At 38.6% G+C, this 17,878-nt stretch overlaps 1 protein-coding gene across 2 annotated transcripts in view; it reads left to right on the forward strand.

Annotated features, from left to right (window-relative positions):
• The window catches only part of Rngtt (RNA guanylyltransferase and 5'-phosphatase), a 200,989-nt gene that overhangs the window by 81,767 nt on the left and 101,344 nt on the right, over positions 1 to 17,878 (forward strand). For both annotated transcript variants that reach the window (XM_028780899.1, XM_028780902.1), the window contains exon 13: positions 5,575 to 5,675. In XM_028780899.1, coding sequence (XP_028636732.1) covers positions 5,575 to 5,675 — 101 coding nt within the window. The remainder of the gene's footprint in view (positions 1 to 5,574; positions 5,676 to 17,878) is intronic.

Here is a 17,878-nt window from a genome sequence, read left to right on the forward strand (position 1 = left end):
TTGTAATCCTAGCTTTAATGGCTGAGCCAACTTTTCAGCCCTAAAAGTAGCTAATTTTGACTTAATGAAAGCAAAAAGTTTGCTCAGCAAAATAAATTGTACAGGCTAGTTCATATGGCACAGGTCTGTAATGTCAGGCACTCTGGAGCCAGAGGCAGGAGTATCAAAAGCAAGGCCATTTTTGTCTATTTAGTAGGACAAAGGGTTGGAAGGGGGAGGTAGCTCATTGTTGGGGTTAGCATCTGAGAGGCTCTATGTTTAAATATTTCCAGTATCCTAAAAATAAATGAAGGGAGGAATAAATGGAAAGAAACAAAGAAAGATTAATTAAGAACATGCACAGAAAGTGTGCATGTCAGTGGAATCCTGTAAGCCTAATAATACTCAGTGGGTGAGGCAAGAGAATTGTTGTCATTTCAAGGTCTACTTTGGCTACTTATTGAGTCTCACACTCTTCTATTATTCCCCCCCCCCCAAAAAAAAAAAAGTAGGAAAAGGATGGCTCATGAGTTGAACTCTTGGGAGGTGGGAGCAGGCTCAGGAGTTGAGGACCATCTGCAGCTACATAGAGAATTTTGAGGCTGTGTTGACCTTCATGATACCTTGTCTAAAACAGTAAGCACTGCCTGGGTGTAGTGGTGCATCCTTGTAATCCTAGAATTAGGAAGGCAGAATAGGGAGGGTCTTAGGGTTTGATGGCCAGCCAGTCAGCAGACGCAGACTCAGTGAGAAAACCATTAAGGAAGACACCAAATGCTGACCTCCTATTTCTATACATGTGTACCATGTGCATACACACCCCCACTCTCCAAAACCAAAAACAAACAAACAAACAAACAAACAAAAAAACTAGGAAAAGCAGTCAGGAGTAGTGTAATTGAACCCTTCGGCAAAGAAGCCATTTAGATTTCAACTACATAAATGAAGAAATACAAGTTACTATATTGAGAGGTAGGGAGTTGGGGGCTAGTCTGGGATACTTAAGTCTTGTCTAAAGCAAACAAAATTATTGCATAACTCTATACTTTGTAGTTTTTCCCCTTAAGCAGATTTTTAAAATTTACTATAATAAATCATTATTTGGTCCTTGTAATTCACATGGTGTAAGAAGGGAACTGCTCTTGTGAATGAAGAAAATGCAGACGTGACTGTACCTAGGTATGGGATAAGGAGGTTCTTATTGTAGATATGAGGAAGCACAGCCAGAGCATATGGAAGGGTCCAGAGTGACTTGGGCCATGAGAGGAGAGGGAAAGGGGGAAATGAGAGGGGAAGAGAAGAGAGGGGAGAGCTAGGAGAGGAGCCACTGACCAAGAGCCCAAGAGAGCTTGCAGAACCAAGAGGGCACATAGCAAAAGCAGCTGAGGTTCTATAGGGATCAGAGGCTGGAGGAATAGAAGTGAAGCTCAGGGATTGGAGAGCCTGTGGTTAAGAGGTGGGCTATGCATGCCAGCTAGGATGACTTGAGACAGTCTGGTGGCCAGTGTCTGATATGTTAAACACGTACCTCAGGCGTAGGTTAATGGAGGAGCCATGCTTCTTTTTGCCAGAGATAAGGAGACTGACTCCTTTTAGCAAGTAGGAACTATTTTAAGTCTGGAGTGAATGCTGACTTTTTGTCTAATTGCCAGACTTTGGGAAATGGAGTTTCTTGGGATTTAACATTCCAGCCTTTTTGTTGATTATAAAGGGGTGATGTAGTCTCTTCTATAACTATTTCCAGCTGAATCTGAGGCATCATTATCTGGATGGTTGGAATGATGGTGAAAGAATTGGGGACAGGGAAGGGTGTGCAGGCTGGAGAACATCTGTTTAGCTTGTAGCCCAGGTTCTGTAGGACCACCTGGAGCTAGGGCGTACAGGCTTCTTTGGAGGGGTCTAGGATGCAGGTTCCAAGGAACACTGGGGTTGGTGTTTGCAGGCAGTTTTCAAGCAGTCTGCAGTTGATTAGAAATCTGCTGGGACACAAGATAAAGAGTTAAGAGTCATCTTTGGAGATCTTAGGGTCACCTCTAGAGCTGGCATTTCTGTCTATCATGGGAACCTTTTTAAAAAAAATTAAACATTTTAAATGCCGTATTCAGCATTTTTGTTTTGTTTTTCGAGGCAGGGTTTCTCTGTGTAGCCCTGGCTGTCCTGGATCTCACTCTGTAGACCAGGCTGGCCTAGAACTCAGAAATCCACCTGTCTCTGCCTCCCAAGTGCTGGGATTAAAGGCGTGCACCACCACTGCCCAGCTCATATTCAGCATTTAAAAAGCATTATTAAAATTAAACATTTTAAGTGCCATATCCAGCAGATCTCTGAAGAGTGTGAGGAGTCATCTATTAAGTAGACCTGAATTAAAACAATTTGGTTTTAGTTATTTGCTTTAGGCTTAACCTTGGAGACATATATAGGAAAGTAAATAAAGCTTGTCACTAAATGGACTACATCTGTACTTGGCATGATTAAGAGTACAGCTTTGAGCACATTAAAGAATTTTATCATTTATAAGGTGACTGACTACTACTTGCATGTCTTAGTTATCTTTATTAGTTTATAACAAGTTAGTAGCTTTTACATGACCAGGATTGTACAGCTTTATCCCTGTTAAGTTTGAACCCTAAATGCATGAGCTGAAGACTTAACTGAAGATCTTTGAGCATAAAAGTAAAGCTTTAAACTGTGAACAGTTCATAGAGAAATTGGAAACTGTACTGGACCATAAATACAGTTTACACAGAGACTGGAAGCCTTACTTTTTTGATCCTTCTATAGTGTACCATTTCAGAATGTCACAGTCTTTTATATGACTCTGTTTATCTAAATAGCTGAGGCTTAGCAAAGTGAGCAAAGGCATAGAGGCTGGACATCTATCTTTAAGTCAATTACTGTTAATCTGAGTATATCTTTATAACTGTAGAAATTTATCATTATACAAAATCTATACTAATACGAAATATTTTAGAGATCTTTGTGGTTGCCTCCTTAGTCTAAAAAGTAGATACAATGATAAACCAAGGGCTCAGTAGAACCAAGAAGTCTTATAGGTGCTGCCTTAGTTGGCTTATACCATGTAGTCCTCTTAAACAGGATTGTGGTGAAGTTATTGCATGTCATCAGCTGAGATGGAGATGAGCCATGTGGCTGCTATTAAAACATCTAGTTTTTTGGTAGATATATTTTTTAATCAAAAATCCAAGTTACATATACAGTATATTCTAAACAAGAATTGAGTCAGATATATAGTATGTTATAGCAAATTAAGACTATCTATGTCTGGATTTCCCCCCCTTCCCCTTCTCCTTCTTCCTCTTGCTCCAGCCCTGCTCACTCCGGGCCCCTGCTGGTTCATATGAGGGCATCAGATCTCATTACGGATGATTGTGAGCCACCTTGTGATTTCTGGGATTTGAATCATGACCTCTGGAAGAGCAGTCAGTGCTCTTAACCACTGAGCCATCTGATCAGCCCCTATGTATGGATTTTTAAACTATAAGCCTTTTGTTATAAGTTTTAAGCCAAATTTTATTATACATTTTAAAATCATACCTAATGAAATTACAAATCCTGAGATAGCTTATAGCATCTTCTTAAAAATTATTTTTTTTGAGAGCAGAGAGCAAAGAAATAGTAGAGATGAAAGATTTTTTTCTGTGCCCAAATTTAATTTTAAACAAAGAGCAGGCATATTATAAATATGACTGACTTGAGTCAAGCACTCCTGTTGAACTGGAGAAAACATTATCACCCCCACTCCAGTCCACAAGGAAAGGAGTGCCAGTGGTGAGTGCCTCTGTGTGTGTATAATATATACATAGGCACACAGATGCAGATCTAGACAGGTAGCTATGTAGATACATAATCTCTCAAAAAAGGCAGTAAAAAAATAACAAACTATGCTTGCATTGTGGCAGCAGAATGAGACAGTGTCAGAGTAAAGGGAAAATGGTTATGAACTATCCAGGTTTAAATGACTGTGATGCTAGCTTAACTTTTACCACCTTGCTTGTAACCGCCAACAGACAGCCTTCTTGGAAGAGGGAGGACTCCCCTCACATAGATGCTTCGAAGAGAGAGGACTCCCTTCACAGTGGAAAATAGAAACATCTTACAGTTAGGACACCTTTGGTAGTGTAGGTCAGAGCAAGTTTGGATATAAGAGAGTTGGGGATCATTTGTTTGTGTGGTAGCAGAAGTTGTTACCATAATGAGAAAATTTGGAAATGGAGTATGTTGGTCACTGATCAGGATTGAAGACAAACTGTAGTAACATAGTGAATAAAACCTCGAATTCCTTGGAGGAAACTGAGTCCAAGGAGAAAAGAAGAAAGAGTCAGAAAATGGGACTACACAGGAGGGACCCAAAAACTAGTGCAGTGATCTAGACATGCTCATAGAAGCTTTGGGACTGGAGGCAGCTCCTCAGGGTAGGTGAGATGAAGCTCCAGCAGGAGCTGAAACCAAAGGCCTGAGGAGAATAAATGTCAGTGGTCACAAGAATTTCAGGTGTCCCCATGGGAAATGAGAGATTTGTCAGAGAGATGTCCTAAATCATAGAGGAAAGGCATCCATTTACAGGTGGGATGAGCCTTTACAGGGCTCAATAAGGCAAAAGGAGTTTTCTAGCACATTGGTTTGCCATTTGTAGTAATAGTAGACAAAGCAGGCACCTCTGGGATGATACCGAGTAGAGGAGGAAAGGAGAAAGCAGCTGAAAAGGTAGAGCAGACAGCTCCTATGGAGACTAGGAAAGGGTTTTGGGAAAGGTGGTGGTGGGGAGTTCTGATAAGAGGGAACCTGGTAACTCTTTAAAAAGAGATGTGCCCACATGGAGGGCATACAGAGATGCCCCAGGAGGGCATAGCAGGCTACAAGAGCCAGAGAGACATAGACAGAGTCAACTAGGAAAAGCAATGGGGAAGAAGCAGCTGAAGAGTTGGACTCTAGTATTTGGTGGGTGGCAGAAGGTAGCAGAAACAATTGATCCATACGTATTTCAGGAGAGTCAAGTCAGTAGTTTGGTGTGGAGTGACTGGGTTCCTTTGGAAGGGAACTCATTTATGTCATTTATGAGTTTAAAGAAAATGAGCACATGACTGCTCCTAGGTATGGTGGAGTAGGTTTATTGTAGACATTAGGAAGAATTTAGACAGAGGCATCTGGAAGGGTCCATACTGGGGTTGAGGGGGATGAGGTAGGTAGTGGAGGTTGCTAAGAGAGGAAGAGAAGGGAGAGGAGTGGGGGAGGCTAAGAGGCCTGAGTGATCCAAGCGGCCAAGATCCCACATAGCCATATAGGGAGAGAAGCTGTGAAAGGGGGGTCCCTGAGGGAATGGTAGGATTTGTCTAAATGCTAGACTTTGGGAAAAGGAATTTATTGAGACCTAACAACCTGTTTTGTCTGACTACCACACTTAAGCCTTGGCGTGTATACATACTACACAAATAAAAAGACAAACAGATTAATTAAAAATACCAAAATGAAAATAAAAAGTGGCAATTTTGTTTAATAAAAAGTAACAGTATATTCAATGAATTGAACCCTATATTTTAGCTTCTTACTAATTGCTTTTATTTTAATCTACTTTAGAAATACAAACCTGGTCGATGTGATGACATTTTGAAATGGAAACCTCCCAGTCTAAACTCTGTGGATTTCCGACTTAAGATAACGAGAATGGGAGGAGAAGGGTAAGTGTGGACTCCAGGCCCAAATAGGGATTATATTTAGTTTTTGAAATCTGGCCTTGTTTTGCAGCCTTGCTATTCCTGAATTTTAAGATCCTATTGCTTTCCAAGAATTAAGATTATGAACCTGTATCACCACATGTAATTATCTTCATAATGTCTTCCCTCATACTGCCTGCCATTTACATGAAATTCTATTCCATAAAGGTTTACTCTCTATAGGCTACTTTATAGTACTCTGAAAAAAGGAAGCAAAATGCTATATTTTCCATATGTATCTCATTTTTATGTTTATCATTTTTTTGTACATACCTAAGATAGTCAACAAAGGTGTTTTTTCAAATTTTAGTTTTCAATATAAAATATAGATATTACTAAAAATCTTATCAATCAAATTCTGCATATAGGTCACTAGTTTTATAGTCATTTGGTTATACTTTATTAGGAGAAGTTTTTAATTATTGACCTGAAATTTTCCTATTATTCATTAATGTTTCCATTCACTGCCTATTCTCTTACAGCTGTTGACTGCTGTAAAGGATGCTTTAGTGGGAATATGTTTATTGTATTTTCAAAACCTTGTTGTTTTCACTCTGTCTCACAAATTTTAAGAACTTTTAATTAAATCAAATATAACATAACAGGAAATGCTTAATTGAGGAAAAAATAAAGAGGAAGTATGGATAATGATGGCAAAGGAAGAGTTTGCAGTGCATAGCATTGGAATTTATTTCGTCTGTAAAAGGTAAAGTGCAGGCAATGGAGACAAGGCTATGTTATTGACTGCAAAAGTCCAAACTTATAGATTAAATATTAGCCTTTTAAGAGCATATCTATATTCTCTTAAAATCATCAGAAAGGGATGTTATGTAAGAAACATATGTGCATTAATGCTTTTTTTTAATTTTATTTTTCCCCTTCCCTTTTTTCTCTTGCTCTGGCCTGGCCCCGCTCTCTCTGGCCTTATTTATTTATTTATTATATGTAAGTATAGTGCAGCTGTCTTCAGACACCCCATAAGAGGGCATCGGATTTCATTATGGATGGTTGTGAGCCACCATGTGGTTACTGGGAATTGAACTAAGGACCTCTGGAAGAACAATCAGTGTCCTTAACTGCTGAGCCATCTCTCCAGCCCTAATGCTACTTTTTAGTGTAAAAGCATTTAATGTTTTACATTCTCTAATATTCTTTTTTTTTTTTTTTTTTTTTGGTTTTTCAAGATAGGGTTTTTCTGTGTAGTCCTGGCTGTCCTGGAACTCACTCTGTAGACCAGGCTGGCCTTGAACTCAGAAATCCACCTGCCTCTGCCTCCCAAGTGCTGGGATTAAAGGCATGTGCCACCACCGCCCGGCTATGTTTTACATTTTCTGTGACTTAATTTGCTATTGGTCTTAATAGCAAGAATTAGTTAAAGAATAATTTTTTTCTAGCTCCTGAGTTCATATTTAAGTCTTTTTGTCTGATACTACTCCATGGATAGGTAATTTATTTATTGTATGTGTGTATGTTTGTGTGAGACTCTTCTCTCTCTCTCTCTCTCTCTCTCTCTCTCTCTCTCTCTCTCTCTCTCTCTCTCTCTGTGTGTGTGTGTGTGTGTGTGTGTGTGTGTGTGTGTGTAGTTTTCAGAGGAGAACTTGTAGTGCTTACTTAGTTCTTCCTTCAAACATGGGAGTCTGCAGGTTATCCAGTCTTTGTGACAAGAACTTTTACCTTCTGAGCCATCTAGCTGGCCACACATAGAGAATTTTAGACTGTAGGAACAAGTACACCTGCATGATTGGGAGGCTGTTTATGAAAATAACTTACTTTGTTATTGGTAAATATTGATTCAAGTTTTTTTTTTTTTTTTTTTTTTTTTTTCTGATGGAATGTCTGGTCTTGCCAGTTAGCTATGGAGGCTGTACTCCAATAAGCAAGAACAAAGACTTATGGAAGATGTCCCACTTGTGAAACAGTATACGATGGAGATTATTCGGGGGGGGCATTTTTCCAAAAACAGAGATGTTTATGATTGTTTAGAAACTCATGTTTTGCTTTGCTTTGCTGTTTTGAGAGAGTTCTTTCTAGCCAGGGTGGCCTAGAACTAACGGAAATCCATTGTCAGCCTCCTTAGTGCTGGAATTTTAGGTGGGAACCATCAAACCTGGCCTTGGAAAGTAAGATTCTTTTTAAAGATGCATTTAGTTTTATTTTGTGTGTATGTGTGAATGCCTAATCTATATATGTATACCACATGCATGCCTGATAACTGAGGAAATCAGAAGAGGTCATTGAATGAATCCTCTGTAACTGGAGTCATAGGTAGTTGTGAACTGCCATATGGATGTTGGGACCCGAACCTCGGTCTGCACAAGCAGCGGGTGCTAAGAGTAGCAAGTGTTGTTAACTGTTGAGTCATCTCTCCAGCACACTGGCAAGTAAGATTCCAATAGGAAAGTGAAATTTATTAAATTCTTTCATTGCTAATATTTTTTCTCTAATACTGTATTTACAATGTTTGGTTAGTGAATATTGGCTCTTGTATCTAGTTTTGCTTGTTTCATCCAGTTTTGAAAAATCTTGAGTTTGGGTTTTTAATAGATCATAGTTCTGACAGTAAACTTAAAAGCCACCTGAGGATAAACAGAATGCCCATCTCCAGATTGCAAAATTATGTAGTTCAGTGTAACACAGTGCTTTTCCTTTTTACTGATTTTTCGCAATCTTTTAGTCTTATAAAAATATATACTTTTTAAAAACAAAAAGACATTATAATTTGAACATCAAGGGCTGGAGAGATGGCTCAGTGGTTAAGAGCACTGACTGCACTTCCAGAGGTCCTGAGTTCAAATCCCAGCAACCACATGGTGGCTCACAACCGTCTGTAATGAGATCTGATGCCCTCTTCTGGTGTGTCTGAAGACAGCTACAGTGTATTCAGAAATAATAAATAAATAAATCTTTAAAAAAAAATAATTTGAACATCAAAATGTCACTGTTTAATGTGACTTTTTGATGTATTAAAGGTACATCAGCACAGATACATAGTTTATTTAAAATAGATATCAATTAAAATAATTATTTGGACTATGATGTTTAACTGTTATAGGATACGTATTTGTTAGCTAAAATGTCTTTTTTACGTAAAAAATGTTGCATTATTATTTTAACTATATAAGTGAGGATATATCTAATACTCCACAGCAGCTCCGTTGCTACAAATATGCCTGTTTTGAAGGGAAAGAATAGCATTGTCCAGGGGCTGGAGATAGGCTCAGTGGCTATACGTACTTTTCTTGCCGAGGATCTAGATTTGGTTGTCAGTACCTACATGGTGACGTTTGTAAGTACAGTTCTAGGAGATATCGTACCCTTTCTTGGCCTCTGCACGTTCCTGCACACATGTGGTTCACAGACACACACTCAGTCTCACACACATAAATAAATATTTAAAAAGTGGCAGCATCTGAAATGTAAGGAACAGAACATGGACAAGTGAGACATAAATATTGAAATATTATGAGATAATTTAATGTCTTTTAATTGATTCCAAATATTTCCTGAAATTTAAAATGTAATAGTGTTTTGAATGGTATAATATACCTTTTGAAATTGTTTACAGTGAGTTATTTTAAGTGAGATATTTTAGGTTTTTAGTTTCATTTAGCTGATATAATACAATCATAATAGTTCTTGTTAGGTTCAAGTTCAATATGAAGAGAAAAATCTATTCTGTCATGTTTATTACCCTATTGGTAGCAGTAAAAATTTGAACTTAGCTTTCTAGTTCTTTGAGCTATAGTAATCCAATCACTTTATCATGGTCAAAAATCAATTTTGTATATCTTAGCAATTTAAATGCTAAGTTTCATAAACATAGCTATTAAAAATTTTTTTGTTTTGAAAGTATTGTGGTTTTTACTTATTATTTGTTAAGTAGTTTTAGTCCAAATTCACAATGCTGTTCAAACCATGTATTACACAGGTATTCATGAATTACACTTTGGAAATTGTAAACTTTTGAGTGCAATTTTATTGGCTTACAGTGAAGAGTATAGACTTTTTGTATTGTACAGTAGCTAAGAACCAGATTTGAGAGCCACACTGCTTAGGTTAAAATTGTCTTTCAATAGCTCTGTGGCCTTCAGCACAGTATTTTCTGTGCCTCAGATTCTTGAGTATCTTATTTACTTTGTTGTTGCTGTGATTAAACACAATGACCAAGAAACTTTGGAAAGGAAGTGTTTAATTTAGGGCTTACAGTTTTTAGGGCTACTTAAGAGTCTTTCTTAGTTAGAGTTTTACTGCTGTGAACAGACACCATAACCAAGGCAACTCTTATAAGGAGAACATTTAATTGGGGCTGGCTTACAAGTTCAGAGGTTCAGTCCATTATCATCATATCATGGCTGGAGCATGGCAGCATCCAGCAGGCATGGTACAGGAGGAGCTGAGAGTTGTACATCTTGATCTGAAGGCTGCTGGGAGAAGACTGGCTTCTAGGTAGCTAGGATGAGGGTCTTACAGCCCATGTCCATAGTGACACACTTCCTCCAAGGCCACACCTACTCTAACAAGGCCACATCTCCAGATAGTGACACTCCCTGGGCCACACAGATTCAAAGCACCACAGAGTCCATGAACATCATCATGGTGGGGATCATGAAGGCAGGCAGACAGGGATGCTACTAGATCAGTAGCTGAGAGCTCTCACCTGACACATCCTGAAGGCTGCAGGGATGGGGAGAAGAGTGTGGGCTTTTGAAAGCTCATTTCCACCCGGAACTACCCCCACCCTACCTGGGACATCTCTTCTAACAAAACTGCACCTCCTAATCCTTCCTAAACAGTTCTGCCAACTGTGAACCAAGTATACATGAGCCTGTATTCTCATTCAAACCACCATAAGTCAGTAAAACTAGACATTGGTCTCAGGACTTTCATGGGAATACATGTATAAAATATTTAGAACAGATCTGGGTACATGATATATGCGTTTAAATATTTGCTACCGTCTCTGTTGTTTCCATGTAAATAGATTTAAAAGACCATATTTGCTTCTTGCCTCTCCTGTAGAATTACCTGTTATGTGGTGTACTGTGTAAATCAACATTCTCTGTGAACCATTTCCTGGTTGATTCATGTCCCTGTTAATTTTCTCTTTTTAAATACATATTGTAAGTTGCTGAAAGAGACTATATTAGGTACATTTCTTTTGCTGTGATTAAAATAGGAACAGAAGCAACTTAAGGAACAAATTTTATTTTGGCTCATGGTTCCAATCTGTAAAGGTGGGTGTGGCTTGGCTGCAGGTGTTTGGAGCAGGATGCTGGGTGATTACATTGTTGTTGTTGTTGGCACCCCAGAAACGGAGACAGCAAACTGGAAGTGGGCAGTGGTATAGATTCTCTTAGCCTGTCTGCAGTGATCCATGACCTCCCCAAACAGTGGCACCAGCTGGGGCCAAGTGTTCAAATATATGAGCCCGTTGGAACTTTTATTTTCATTCAAACAACTGCAGAGACAATGTTTTTGAAAAACATTAAAAATACCTTAATAAATGATGATGGGAGTGAGTGTAGAATAAGAGCTTTCATGTATTGAGGTTGACATTTTCATTTGGTTTAGCTGCTTTGGCAGAGAGTTTGGTAGTTCCTCAAAGTGCTAAGTATGGACTGAATCAGATGACCTAACTGTTCTCTTCTTAGAGAAATAAAAGCTGTTTCTATATAAAAAAAAAAAAAAAATTAAACTTGAATTTTATTGGCACCATTATTCACTAGGGTCAGAAGAAGGTTCAAACAGTCCAGATGTGTACTGCCAGCTGATGAGAAGATGGATGTGCACGAGACAGCAGTTCTCTAGGATATACTGGTACAATGTCTTGTTATGCACAGAGCAAAAGGCCCAGGACCCTGAAATTCCTTTTGTTGGGATCATTTGAAATTTTGTCTGTGACATAGTGAATAGATGTTTTTCTTTTAAAAAAAAGGACCGCTTTGTGGATTATGCTATTGCTGAGAGCAAGAGAACCATATGCTGTGGATGTATACTATGGTCATTGATCATGCCAGGGTAAGACAAGCATCTAATGGTATTGCAGGTTGATAGATAAACCCAAGAATTTGCTAATATAAATTTTTATAAAAGGTTGCTGAGGCTGTGTTAATTTGCCTTACTAGAGATCTAAAGGTCTGCATGCGATTGGAGTAACAACCTGATTAAATTGTGATAGCTCATGATCATTCTGTGCCTTTGATGGTGCTGATTTCTGCAGTTCCTTTGAGGATGCTGATTCACTTTTGTTTCATTCTTCTGGTAGGGCAGGTAAGTTGTAGGGCCTCCATTTGGCTTTTCCTAGAAAGATGACTCTTATTCTAAGGGTCAGAGAGCCAATGTCAAAATTCTTCCAGTTGCCAAGTATTTCTCTCATTATTTATCCAATAATTGGGAAATAAGCACAAATTCTGTTTGTGGATATGCTACTCCATTTAGGTTTGTTTTTGTTTGTTTATTTTTTACTTGATAGATGAAATCCCAATCATGTTGCCATATTAGAATAACTGGGCTTCCTATATTTCAGCAAGGCACGCATTGTGTAATGCCATCAGGGTAAGCATTTCCTCACTGTGAAAACTTACACTTACAGAAAAAGCCTGTTTTCTCACTTTTTCAAATATATAGTTCAGTAATTTTATCTGTTGTCAAACCCCTTTGATTTGTATCACACTTATTCTTCTTTCCATGAAATTACAGCTCAGAATCCATTGACCAGTTTCTCTGCCTCTCTTCTCCTTTCTCTAACCACTTTCTGGTATTTAGTATCCTGACTTTTGTGGGATTAACTTTTATATTCCACATATGTGTGAGGCTATGTGGTCCTTATCTTTCTATGTTGTGTTTCACTTAATATGCTGCTTTCCATTTCTAGCCATATTACTGAAAATGGCAGAATTTTGTTCTTGAGTCACAAACCAGTTTATTACCAGATCACTCTAACTTCTCTGTTTAGCTAGGAGAATATGGTGGCATTGTTGTTCTTGGCAATTAGTATCTGTTTAAAGTGAGTATCTGGTAATTTTCGAATGGTCCCAGTGCTCGCTCCTGTACGCGTTCTCGCCCACCTTGTGTGTCCTAACTTCTGTTTGTGTCTAGTTACTAGTAAATGCTGTCAATCTGGAAGTGGTTGCAGGATTTACAGTAAGGGTGGTACATTTAAAAAGGCCAGATAGTGAATATTTTAAGCTTTGGTCTATACATTACTGTTTTAAGCATTCTATTCTGCCACTGTAGTGTAAACTTTAACATGGACTAAATCTGTCTTTAGGAGCATGGTTTCAATGAAGCTTTATTTTCAAAGCTAGGTTTCAGCCAGATAGAGTCTGTAACTATAGCCTTCCCCCTGTAGTTTATACTGTATTCATGTGACAGTATTGCTGGGTCCTTCTTCAAGAAGAATCTGGTCTCTTCCTGTCAGGGGCCTAGGTGTGTTTCTTCCATAATATCTCTGCATTAGAAGATGAGAAGCATGAGCTTAGTAGTAACCAAAATGCTTTATTTCTTGTACAAAAATATCTTCTTCAGTGGGTGTGATGGCATGCACCTTTAATCCCAGCATTCAAGAAACAGGCAGACAGATCACTGGGAGTTCAAGGACAGCCTAGTCCAAATTGCAACTTCCAGGACAACCAGGGCAGTGTTGAGAGACCTTGTCTTATCCTCTTCCTTCCTTGACTATTGTGATCTTTTTCCTTTGCTTAGATTTACTTAGAGTGATTAATTTTGTTTTTGTGTTTATTTGAAATGGTATTACTGTCTTTAAAGTACTGTGTTGGTGCATATTCAGAATATTGAAAAATGTCCTTGTATATGAGAAAATTGAGTCAGCAAGAATATATAGCTAAATGATAAACTGTATAGGGGTAAGCCTTTGTTTTATTTTGCTGTGTTCTTCTCCCTTGTTTTAAAATGAATATTCAACAGTTTTATTTTTATTATAAAGAAGTAGAGTTTGGAGATTACAGTACCATCAGTGGTATTATAAAGAATGCTTAGTAATAGCAATAATTGCCCTATAATGTGTGTTGTGTGTGTGTGCATGCATACACTTGTATGTATGTATGTATGTATGTATGTATGTATATTGTATGTGTGTATGTGTATACAAGTTTATAGTATAAGTTTCTCATATCCAGCACAAATTCTTTTTTCCACACTTTCTGGACCCTTTCATCCCTAATCCTTCCTTCTCCTTTTTCCCTTTGTCTAATCCCCTCCCCCCTTTTTAAAAATTTTTTTTTTAACTCATTGAGTCTAATTAGCATTGTCCACATTATAGAAGAAAATGATTCTCCATCCACCAGCAACCGTCTGTTGCCAGTAGCTTCTCAGGTAGGAGTCAAGCCTAATGAGACCCTCTTCCATTCCTGTTGGAATGTTGACTGGTGCCATTTTTGTACAAGTCACCAAAGCTGATGTGAGTGTAAGTTCATGAGTGCAAACATGTTGTGTTCAAATCCAGTAATTCACAACACTCCTCCCTATCCTCCACCTCTTAACATTCCTTATCCATTCTCTTCTGTGTTCTCTGTGTCTTGAGTTATTGATACCGATTTCCTATTTAGGGTTAAACATTAAACAGTCACTTATTCTCAGCCCTTTGAGCACTTACAAGTCTTGACACTCACTGCACAAAGATGCTTCTCTGTCTGACTTTGAGAGAAACATTAACTTCTGTGCATGTCATAAATATTTATAAGGGACTTTGAGTACATGTCCACTTAGCAATAGGTTCCACTGTAGGGCCTGTGACTTTCCTTCTAAGCCATGGACCTTTGACTAGGTTTACAGTGCCATAATAGATTCCTTCTTGTGGAATAAGCCTCAGATCCAATCAGAAAGCAGTTGGTCATTGTGTCCTTATAGTACCAGTTGACACATCTTGTCAGGCTACTTGAAATTGTAACATTTAGCATTTTGCAGTAGACTGTGTATTCAGTCCTGTTACCCTTTACATCAAAATAGGAAGTCTACTTTTTGGAGAAATCTTCAAAGAGGGCAGAAAGCTGAGCCAGAACTAGAGTCCTACTAGAAGCTTTGAATAATGAGTTGGAGAGGTCCCCATTTGGGATAAATGCCCAATTAGGGTGAGTTTCTTTTTATATGATTTCTTGGAATTTAATTGACATGATCCAAAGGAGAATAGTCCAACGTGAGCTCATGTGAGTCGGTGTCATACAATTAGGGCAGTGCTGTTTGAGCTCAGTTCTGTTCTGGCAAAGGGTTGGGTCCTGGCACAGGGCTGTATTTTTGTGGTGTCAGGTTGCAGCATTCTAAGGTTGAAAGCTTGGGATCCTAGGCTCAAGAAAATTTCTTAATGTAACTAGATGCTTTTGTCTCTTATGAATGGGTTTTAATCTATAAACCCCAGCACTAGAGAGGTGGAGGCAGGAAGATATTTCCTTTTGTGACCTGGCCTGTAAAAAGTGTATGATTGCATTGGTGTTAGTTACATTTTCATCTGTATTTGCTTGGAACTTACATGAACTTCCCATTAAATTAATGGTATCTTTCCCTTCCCTGTATTCATAATTAGATGCATATCTTCGTTATTTGAAAGTAAGACACTCTTCCCTGGTGCTGCTTGCTCACTCTTGTGTATCATGCCTAGAGCTCTGTCTAAGATATTGCCTCTCCTGCTCCTGAAGGAATCCTTCACAGTGCTTTCATTTTCACTACCAGTTCACTTTACATTTTGTTTAAAAATGTACTGCAACCTTGTCCCCAAACAGTCCTTGTAAGTGTGACTAAAATTTTAGAGTGTATGGTGACTTGAATGACAGTGTCTCCCATAGGCTCATATATTTGGAAGCTTGGTCCCTAGACGGTAGAAGTGCTTGGGAACAATTAGACGTGGCCTTGTTGGAGGAGATGTGTTACTCTGTGTCTCTTTGATAAGGTTTCAGAAGACTCACACCATTCCTATAGTGTTCTCTCTGTCTTATGGTTGTGCTCAAGATGTAAGCTATTGCTTCCGCAGGATGCTGCCTGCTGCCATGCTCCCCACTATTATAGTTATGAACTCTAGGCCTTTGGACCTGAGCCCCCAATTGAATTTTTTCCTTTTTAAGTGTGTTGGTCATGGTGTCTCATTACTGAAACAGAAAGTAAGACAGTATAGATACAAAAAGCCCAGCTAAGTAATAAGAGATAGTTTATTCTGGAACCCAATATGGAATCATGGTCACAGAACACAGATTCAGGTTGTCCCAAATACTATATTTTGAGGTCATAACAATTATAAAGGTTTTTTTTTAGGGGAGGGGGTTGACACTTGAAATGTAAAGTTTTTATAATAACAGAATCATGAGAGTTATAACTCAGCATACTTTTCAAATATGTTAGTGGATATATTAGGTAGGCAGGTTATAGCAAAATAGAGAAACTTTTGCTATAGGCCTCAGATGCAATCTGATGACATTCTTAGCTTTTGGGATAGTTCCCCCAAAAGACATATGAAATAATTACAAGGAAGTGAACACACTGAGATAAACAGTAAATGGCTATTTAAAAGTTTAAGATAGATCAAGTAGTTTGGCTCTTGATATGACATTCTATAATATTCTAACTGTATTTACTGAAGTTCTTACTTAGCTTTGAACTCACTACTCTTCCACTCCCTTGGAACTTTAGTTCACAGTTACTATGTTTTAGGTTACGTAGTAGGTTTTCTCTTAAAATTTTAAAAAGCTAGTTGTTATTAATTTAAATAACAGTATGATGGGCACTATACTTTGTTTATTTTTAAATTTATAGGTGTGGATATGTTTGCTTTCTTGCTTGTCGCTTGTGCACTGCCCGAAGAAGCCAGGACATCAGATGCTTTGGAATGGGAGCTACGGATGGTTGTGAACTACTTGATAGGGGTCCTCTGGACAGAGTCCTAGGTCCTTCTGCAAGAGCAGCAATGCTGCTGAGCTTCAGACCCTAGTCTAACCTCCTCTTCCCTACCTTGTTTGAGACAAGGTCTAAGTATATGTCCCTAGCTGGCCTAGACCAGGCTGGCCTTAAACTCACAGAGATCTACTTGCTTTTGCTTTTGGAGTTCTGGGATTAAAGGTATGTGCTACCATGCCCAGAGTTTACTTTATTTTAATTAATTTTTAGCTTTTCTTTTAAAGCCATACATGCATTTAATTAAAAAATCTTAGTATATATTAATCTTACTATACATTAGCTTAGTATACATAAATAAATTAGCTTAGTATACATAAATCTTAATATACATTAGATTACCATTTTCCAAATCAAATTGAAGAGCATTTGTATGTTCTAAGATGGATCACTTACTATTGTTTCCTTCATTTTGCTTTTTTTTTTTTAACCAAATTAATTTGCTCTTTGGATTATTTGTCTTAGGAATAGTTATAGACTATTACTCTGCACTGTTGCCTATCTCTTCCTGGAAGGTTATCATATCTTTCACAGAATTCTTGAAGTTTCCTTGGGTGCATGTGTGTACATGTTTGTGTGTTGGTCTTATGTGCATTTGTGGAGGTCACAGGACAATCTGAGGTGGTTTATTCTGCAGGCACCTTTTCTCTCTTGTTTAAGACAGGGTCTTTCATTGACCTGGAACTTAACCAAGTGGACCTGGCTAGCTGGCTCTCAAACTCCACCTTCCATCTTGCCATCACCAGGATCCAAGCCTTAGTCACCATACCTGGCTTTTTTACATGGATTCCGGAGATTTGAATTTAGGTCTTCATACTGTAAAATAAGTGCTTTACTGACTTGAGCTATATCACATGTTTAGATTTCTTTGTGGGTTACTGGTCGTTACTCTTCCCTTTTGATTGGTGCTCCAGTTTAGTTGTGGACTCCTCTAAGTGTGGTAGTCCATACTACAAGAATGGAGAGAAGACAGTAGGTTAGCTGCCCCGTCCCGCGGGGCAGCTTTTGTCACAGGGTCCTCGGAGAAGACGAGCCTAGGGGAAGAAACAGGGGAGAAAGAGGCGCGAGACCAAGCAAGGAGAAAAAAGGCACAGAGCCAGCTGAATCTTGTCAAGGTCTCTCTTTATTGCGGAAGCGGCTACAAGATATACTGGAGGGGGGGGGAGGAGGGGGGGGCCTCTTGGGACATGTGGCAAGGGTTTGGGGAACTAGAATTAGGGAACTAGTAATTATGTGGGGAACTAAATTTAGGTAAGGGGGGCTTGGGTAAG

This window comes from Grammomys surdaster, unplaced genomic scaffold, assembly GCF_004785775.1.
Source record: "Grammomys surdaster isolate TR1022 unplaced genomic scaffold, NIH_TR_1.0 97, whole genome shotgun sequence".
NCBI classification, from domain to species: Eukaryota; Metazoa; Chordata; class Mammalia; order Rodentia; family Muridae; genus Grammomys; species Grammomys surdaster.